The sequence below is a fragment of the Vicia villosa genome, linkage group LG2, assembly GCF_029867415.1.
Source record: "Vicia villosa cultivar HV-30 ecotype Madison, WI linkage group LG2, Vvil1.0, whole genome shotgun sequence".
NCBI classification, from domain to species: Eukaryota; Viridiplantae; Streptophyta; class Magnoliopsida; order Fabales; family Fabaceae; genus Vicia; species Vicia villosa.
In genome coordinates this window covers 11,224,361-11,232,787 of record NC_081181.1, presented here as the reverse complement: position 1 = coordinate 11,232,787, position 8,427 = coordinate 11,224,361, and the positions used below count along the sequence as shown (strand labels likewise).

The window sequence follows — 8,427 nt, the reverse complement described above, 5'->3', positions numbered from 1 at the left end:
AGCCTCACTCCGGTGACCAAGCTAGAAGGGAGAAGCAGAGTTCTGAGAGAGTGAGTCTGAAAGAATGGTCTCCTTTGAAAGTTGGAGAATTGAGGTTAATAGTAGTAAAACTGTAGAATTATAGAAAAATATGTATGAAATTATTGTCAAAATAAAAGTTGAGAATCAAGATTTTTGTTTTTTTCCTTGGGTTAGTTTAGAGGAGGTTTAAAACCCCCGCAATTTCAAATGTTTTCAGATTTTTGCCAAGTTTTAGGCGTGTCACGTCAGCCCTCCCTTAGTGGAAACTAACGGGAGAGACTAATGTTGGGGACGAAAAAAATTGTGAAGACCATTTATTAAAAAAACATTTTAGAATGACTAAAATTACATGGTCGCGTATTTATAAAGATCCCTAGCATATTTAATCCAATGTAAACACGATACTTTAGTTATTCAATAAATCTAACAATAAAATTTTTTAGAAGTAGGACAAGGAAAGTATATCATTTAAAAAAATAATAATAATTGCTACCATTTCTCAATCGACATATACAAATGAAGTTAAATCTATAAAGAAAAATTGAAGTCAACATTCATGTAATACTTGAAAAAGTTGCAAAACAAAATACTAGGTGGTGTTGGGCACATAGTATACCTCACATAAGTATTAAACAAATCAAGAGAATGTGCAAACAAATCAAATATAAATAAACAAATAATAAAAATGACCTGCGACCTTTAACTGGTAACTTAGAATAAGGATCATTAAAAAAAGCTCATTATAGTAAACTATGTTGTTGAAAGTCTTAAGTATAATATAATTAAAAAAACTAATCTACACACATTACATTAGCAGCCTCCAAAGTCAGAACTAACGTATACAACAAGTTTTATTTTTGTAATTAATAAATAAAAAATCTATGATACATGTATTGTAGTATTATTTTATGTATAAGGCCGGTGTGTCAAATATAAATAAAAAAACTCATCTTTCCTGAATCGTTTTGACCATATTTTGAAAACTAAAGGCAAGCAAGATCCTATAGCACTCTATATTGCTGTGCTTTATGTGTGAAACATAAAATTCTTGTGGCAAGGGGTTGTGGAAAAGAGGGGTGTGAATTGGGTGAAATGGGAAACTGTATGTAAGCCAAAGAAGAAAGGGGGGCTTGGTGTTAAGGATATTGGTAGATTTAACATAGCTTTACTAGCTAAGTGGATTTGGAGATTCCTTGTGGAGGAGGGAGCTATTTGGAAAGATGTGATGAGGGTGCGCTATGGGGACTTGAGAGCTAGACTGATGAATTATGTTGGGGAAGTATCTGACCAAAGAGATTCGTTATGGTGGAGGGATTTAGTGGAATTATGTGGAAACTCGAGGGGCTTAATTCATAATGTTGCTGTTAAAATAGGAAAGGGCAATATTGCGCGTTTCTGGAACTCACACTGATTCGGGAGAACGTATTTAGCTGACTTATTTCCAGGTTTGTACTTGGAAACTGGTTTTAAAAACGCAACTGTACAGGAGATGGTTTCTTGGACAGATGGCGTGTGGTGCTGGAATGTGGTTAGGGTGCATGAGGTGTTAGGACGGCAAGCTTCAGTGGAGATGACAGAGTTAAACACAATGCTTGTGGATGTGCAATTAACTACTAATGGTGATGATGATGTTGTTTGGCCGTTTGATGTATCAAAATGCTACACGGTCAGGTCGGGTTACCAACTACTGCTTCAACAGCAACAAGAAGGGGAGCTGGACAGTGGCAGAAGGCAGGGGCTGGAGTACATATGGGCAGCTCAGGTACCTTCTAAGCTCAAAATATTCTGCTGGAGAGTTATTCTTGACAGGTTGCCAACGAGGAATCAGTTGATTCGCCGTGGAATTATTGCAAATAATCATGAGGCCATGTGTGTATTCTGTGGTTTGTATGTTGAAGAACCAGATCATATCTTCAACTTCTGCTCTGAGCTGCGTGTAATGTGGGATAAAATCATGCGTTGGCTGGACTTTGACTCGTACGGGGCTGCAGATTGTTGTGAACAACTAAGAGTGGGAATTGCTGTCCTGGCAGGAAAATACCATTGCAAAAGGGCTGCAGCTATATGGATGACAATTTGGTGGTGTATTTGGAAGACTAGAAATAATATCATCTTCAATAACGCGGTTCTGGATTGTGATGAATTATTTTTTTCAATTGTTTGGTACTCTTGGTGGTGGCTTGGTATAGAAGCCAAAGATAGGATTAGATGTAACTTTTATGAGTGGTTTAAAAACCCATCCTTATGTAAGTGATTTGTAGTTGGCTGGTTTTTGTTTCTTTCTCAGGATTTTCATGGTTCCTCTTGTAAAGGTTGAGTACCCTTTGTACTCTCTTTAATACAAGAGTTTCTTATGAAAAAAAATAAAGAGTAATTTCTTTGGCATTGGTCAATTATTAGAAAAAGGATTCACAATGCACCTTACCTGTGGTAGAAAGGAAGTCTTTAATGCACATCACAAGACTATAATGAGAGGTCCTCTATCTCATAATAGAACATTACTCAGATATGTAAAAGTAGCTAAGGAAAAGATATGTAGGAAGACTATGGAGGAAGAGATTCAAGCTATTTTAACGAATCAAACTTGGAATCTACTCTCATTGTCACCAAATAAGAAGTCAATTATGGTCAAGTGGGTTTGCAAGGTGGTGTACCTAGTAAATGGTTCCATTGCAAAGCATAAGACAAGACTTAATATTCCTTCAAAATCCTGGGCTTGGTTACATAGAAATTTTTTTGCACTAGTGGCAAGAATTGAAATTGTGACATTAGTAGCAGCTATGGCTAACTTCAAGCAAATGGAAATTAACTTGTTAATTTTATGTCAAGTCTTCATTTCTTAATATGGTCGCCTTGAGGAGGACTTTTGAAATAAACAGTCGTAGGTATTCCATGTGAGCGGTGAATAAGACAATGTTTTGAAGCTTAATAAGACTCTTTACAGCCTGAAACAAGTTCCAAAAGCCTAAAACAAAATAATTAATGAGTTCCTCCAAGACATTGGCTATTTCAAATGCATATTAGAACATGGAATCTATGCGAAAGGCTTGATTAAAGGAAATATCAGCAAGATGTGCATGTATATGGTTGATATACTCATAAGTGGGAGTAATAATCATGCTAAGATTGTGAACCTCAAAGTATAGACAAACACTGAGTTTGAGGTGAAAAGTCTAGGAGAAATTAGGTATTAACTTGGTTTTGAATTTGGTGAAACCATAAAAAGAATGGCAGTTCTTTAAAGGAAGTACATTATTGACATCCTGAAGAGAATCAATAATTTGAACTACAACTCAATGTTGAAATGTGCTTAAAGGCAATGCTTGACAAACAAGCCTGAAAGGTTATGACCAATTCCGATAATTACTACTCACTTTTTTCCACTATAGCTATCATGTCTCAAACTAAATTATAAGATATAACAAATAGATGTAGCACCTAACAGAAACTCACTTTTTTCTTTAGTAAAATAAGTCTATATTTCATAAAAAGTCAATTAAATGACAAAACACAAATAAAGTCATTAGAATCTTCAATTATTAAAATGCAATTTAACCATAGAATAATAAAAGGAACTCAATAGAGTTTAAAATTAATGTTATATTTAATTAAATTATTAAAATACATCAATCATGCATTAGGTGAACCTTGCCTCTCTTGAACTAAGCAAACTGTATGCAGTTGGTTCAACTAACATAACTAACTCCAACTGAAAAATAACTGAATTAGTTAACATGTGTAACTACTTAATAAATCTAACTAACATAACTTAAGTCTATGCATTGCATATAAATTGTCTCACACTTCCTATTCTTTATCATCTTCTACACTCAATCTTTCTAATCTCTTTCCCTCCCTAATTAACAATGTCACAAGCAAGCCTTCTCCTCCAAAAGCAACTCAAAGGTTAACACCAAAACCCAAACCATAACAATCTTTTCACATTATTTCATTGATTTTCATCAAATCCATTTTCTAGGGTTTGTGTTCTTGGATTAACAACTTCATGATTATATTGATATTCATCACAGATCTGTGTAAAGCTCCTCTAGATGGCTTCTCAGCAGGTTTGGTTGATGAGAGCAATGTGTTTGAATGGAATGTCACCATCATTGGTCCACCTTATTCTCTCTAGTAAGTTCTTTAATACATGAATCTTTAATTACTTTATAGTTAATCATAATAAGGTATTAATTAATGGTAATTAAATTTTGATAATGTTGTTTATAGTGATGGAGGTTTTTTCAATGCAATCATGAGTTTTCCTCCTGATTATCCTCAGAATCCACCAAAAATGAAGTTTACTTCAGAGATTTGGCATCCTAATGGTGATTATTTTACATGCATAGAAAAATATTTGATGTTGTTAACTTGTTAACATTGATCTCATTTCAATTATTTCTTGACATAACTATAGTTTACTCTGATGGAACTGTCTGCATTTCAATTCTTCACCCTCCTGGTGATGATCCAGTTGGTTATGAAGATTCCGGCGAGCGCTGGTTGCCTATTCATACGGTATATGTTATGTGTCTTTCGATTTGCTGCTGCATCTTCTATAGCTATATAGCAATGTGAGTACTAATATCCATTTATAATGTGCAGGTTGAAAGTATAGTTTGGAGTATAATATCAATGCTTTCAAGCCCCAATACGGAGTCTCCTGCTAATGTAGACGCTGCGGTACGTTGTTAATTAATATCAAATATGTTTAATTAATATTCGACATGTCGTGAATTGTGATCTTGTTGTGTTGTTGTTGATCATGATGCAGATAGAATGGAGAGATAAGAGAGATGAATTCAGAAAGAAAGTGACTCGCTGTGTAAGAAAGTCTCAAGAAATGTAATGAATTACATGAAGAGTTTGTTTGAATTTCCTATTTGTTACAGTTGTAGTAATATACTTCAAAATGTTGTTGAACTTGTTTAAGTTTGATGGTTTAAATATTTAGTTGATTAGTTTAATGGTATTCAATTTTACATGTCATCATGTTCTTGAGCCTTCTGTTAAACATGTTACTCAAATTTATGTTGATAAGAAGATATAAAAATCTTACACTCTAAGTAAAGTGAGTCATAGCTTTTTGGGATGGACCTGCAGCTTTTGTTGTTGGATGTTTTTTTTGTAGTTGTGTTTTCTGTTTCGGTCAAATGGTGGTTGTGTATTTGACTTTGTGTGTCTTCAATAATGGTTCTAGAAAAGGTAAAGTTAGTAAAAGTTTATTTACATTTTGAACAAAATTTACACAAAAAGATGGGGTAATATTGAGTGCAACTTACCCTAGTATTCAAAACATATAATATAGCATTAGTATAAAAGTTACATCCAAATATATCATTAAGACTACGGACAACTTGATTGAAGCAAAGTAACACATCGAGAATTTATGTTTCTTATTCTAAACCCTTAAACATTTAAGTGGTGTTTGCTAAAGCCTTTAACATTTAAGTTAGTTTAAGACCTTAAAACGTATAACTATAATGTCATTGACACCTAGCAGTAATTATTTGATAAATATTAGTATATTAATTAAAATTAAACGATATTATAAATTGATGAATATATGGTGTAACACAAGTTTGTCATATGTAGCACTGTTTATGGTTCATGGTTCAGTTATGTAAGAAAACTAAATCGAACCATAATGAACCATTATATAAGATCATCCTAACGAAACTGAATCGTTTTGAATTTTTTAGAATCGAACTGAATCGTTTTGAATTTTTTAGAATCGAACTGAATCAAAGGTTTTGGTTTAGTATAACGGTTCTTTATTCCGAACCATACCAAACTATTTGGAGACAAATTTTTTCAAACTAAACCATTTGTTAAAGAACTAAACTGTTATATTTAGTTTTAAAAAAAAAGGCTTAATTGCAACTTTGGTCTCCCTATGTTATCATGTTTTGGATTTTAGTCCCCCTATTTTTAAAAGCACGATTTTGGTCCCCCTTTTGAGTTTTATGTTGAAAAAAGGACAACAATAGAGACTAATTTTGCAGAAAAAAGCAAAATAGAGGGACGATAATTGCAGAAAAAAACTTAAAAAGGGACTAAAGTAGTGGTTTTTAAAATAGAGGGATCAAAATCAAGAAAAAACAAAATAGGAGGACTAAAGTTGCAATTAAGCCAAAAAAAAAAGATTTTTTTTTTTTTCGCAAAAAATTGTTTTTTTTTTTCAAAAAAGAAATGGCTTTTCAAATTTACGAAAAAATGACTTTTTTATTTTAGAAAAAAATCGAACTTTTGTATTTTTGGGAGAAATCAAGTTTTTTTCCCTCATTTTGTGAATGACATATTTCTTGGTTATTTAATAAATTGTTATTCAAAAAAATGGATTTTACTGTATTTTTTGAAAAACTCGATTTTATAGTAATTTTAAAAAAAAAACTCATTTTACAGTAATTTTAAAAAACTCGATTTTACCGATTTTAGAAATCGATTTTACTGCATTTGAAAAACGTTTTTATTGTATTTTCAAAAATACAACTTTACTATATTTTTTGAAAAACTCGATTTAATAGTGATTTTTGTAAAAAAACTCATTTTACAGTAATTTCAAAAAACTCGATTTTACTGTTTTTAGAAATCGATTTTACTGCATTTGAAAAATGTTTTTATTGTATTTTCAAAAATGCGGTTTAACTGTATTTTTTGAATAACTCGATTTTATAGTAATTTTTTACAAAACTCAATTTTACAGTAATTTCAAAAAAATTGATTTTACTGTATTTAGAAAAACAATTTTACTATATTTGAAAAAGATTTTTACTTTATTTTCAAAAAAACATGATTTTACTGTATTTTTGGAAAAACTCGATTTACAGTAATTTTAAAAAAAATCAATTTTACTGTAATTTCAAAATTCTCAATTTTACTGTATTTAAAAAATGATTTTATTGTATTTCTAAAAAACCCGATTTTACTGTATTTTGGAAAACTCGATTTTACTGTATTTTCAAAAACTTGATTTTACTGTATTTTGGGAAAAACTCGATTTTACCTTATCTTCAAAAAACCTAATTTTATTATATTTTCAAAACAACTCGATTTTACTGTGTTTTTTTTTAAATCGAATTTGTTGTATTTTCAACAAAACCCAACTTTACTGTATTTTCAAAAAAACTCGATTTTACTGTATTTTTCAGAAAACGTGATTTTGCTATATTTTCAGAAAACACGATTTTACTGTGTTTTTAGAAAAATGATTTTACTGTATTTTTCCAAAAATACAGTAAAATCGAGTTTTATGAAATATAGTAAAACTGAGTTTTTGAAAATATAGTAAAATCGAGTTTTTTTTAAAATACAATAAAATCGAGTTTTTCATAAATACAGTAAAATCGAGTTTTTCCAAAATTACTGTAAAATCGAGTTTTTCCAAAATTACTGTAAAATTGAGTTTTTTGAAAATACAGTAAAATTGAGTTTTTCCAAAATTACAGTAAAATCGAGTTTTTCCAAAAATACAATCAAATCGATTTTTTTATTTTTCGTAAAAACTCGACTATTTTAATTTTGAAAAAAAATGATTTTTTTTTTTAAATCAAATTATTTAATTTAAATTTTTTTATTTTTGAAAAAGAAATTCAATTTAGAAACTAATATAACAAACGGTTTGGTTCGGAGTTAATTAGATAATGGTTAATTGCTTAACGGTTCGGTTCTTGAACCATTAATAAAATATAACTTTGGTTCACTAACCATTACTAATGGTTTGGTTATTTTAACTTTAGTTCGGTTCGGTTCAGCAGTTCTTTTGAACAGCCCTATTCATATGTGACGCTATGTCTCTGTTTGGTAAGACACAATTTTGAGCTTATAGCTTATAATTTATAAGCTCATATGATAATTTAGACCCGTTTGATAACGGTCTTTTCATCTCGAGCTTATAACTTATTTTGCTAGCTTATAGCTTATTTTTCATATGTTATTTCAAATAGCGTTTTAACTTATAGCTTATAGCTTATATTTTTTCTTCCTTTTTTATCCTTATTATTTTTACTAAAAACCTACTTTTATCTTTTATAATTTATTTTAATTTAAAATAAATTATTATATATTAAATATCTTTTATGTTATTTTACATTTATAAATTATTTGAACTGTTAATTTTACCAAACACTTCAATTAGCTTATCAGCTATCAGTCTAAATCATCTGCCATAAGATATAAGCTATCAGCCATTAGCTATAAACTATAAGCTATCAACTAGCTTATCTATCAACCGCTATTTTTACCAAACAAATCATAGTCATTGCCATGATAAAGTCATATCGTGCCAATTACTCAAATATTAATAGAATAAAAAAGTAAAAAATTTAAATTGAGAAATTAAAAAACTATTTAAAAAATATTAAAATGTAAAATAAAGTGACCAAAACTAAATATAAATTATAATTT

General features: G+C 30.2%; 2 protein-coding genes across 2 annotated transcripts; both read left to right on the top strand.

Moving 5' to 3' along the window:
- Positions 1-1,510: 1,510 nt before the first annotated feature.
- Positions 1,511-2,275, top strand: LOC131648556 (uncharacterized). The gene has a single exon (XM_058918307.1). It carries the CDS (start codon positions 1,511-1,513, stop codon positions 2,273-2,275), a length of 765 nt encoding a protein of 254 aa, XP_058774290.1.
- Positions 2,276-3,397: 1,122 nt separating this feature from the next.
- On the top strand, positions 3,398-4,978 carry LOC131645866 (ubiquitin-conjugating enzyme E2 7-like). Its single transcript, XM_058916065.1, has 6 exons — positions 3,398-3,927; positions 4,053-4,155; positions 4,252-4,349; positions 4,439-4,539; positions 4,627-4,704; positions 4,796-4,978. Exons 1-6 carry the CDS (start codon positions 3,888-3,890, stop codon positions 4,868-4,870), a joined length of 495 nt encoding a protein of 164 aa, XP_058772048.1. The 5' UTR covers positions 3,398-3,887; the 3' UTR covers positions 4,871-4,978.
- Positions 4,979-8,427: the final 3,449 nt, after the last annotated feature.

Coding starts and splice junctions, on each gene's coding strand:
- LOC131648556 (XM_058918307.1), top strand. CDS start 1,511: ATGGTTTCTTGGACAGATGGCGTGTGGTGCTGGAATGTGGTTAGGGTG.
- LOC131645866 (XM_058916065.1), top strand. CDS start 3,888: ATGTCACAAGCAAGCCTTCTCCTCCAAAAGCAACTCAAAG. Junction 4,350..4,438: donor AGAGATTTGGCATCCTAATG/GTGATTATTTTA, acceptor ACATAACTATAG/TTTACTCTGATGGAACTGTC. Junction 4,705..4,795: donor CTGCTAATGTAGACGCTGCG/GTACGTTGTTAA, acceptor ATCATGATGCAG/ATAGAATGGAGAGATAAGAG.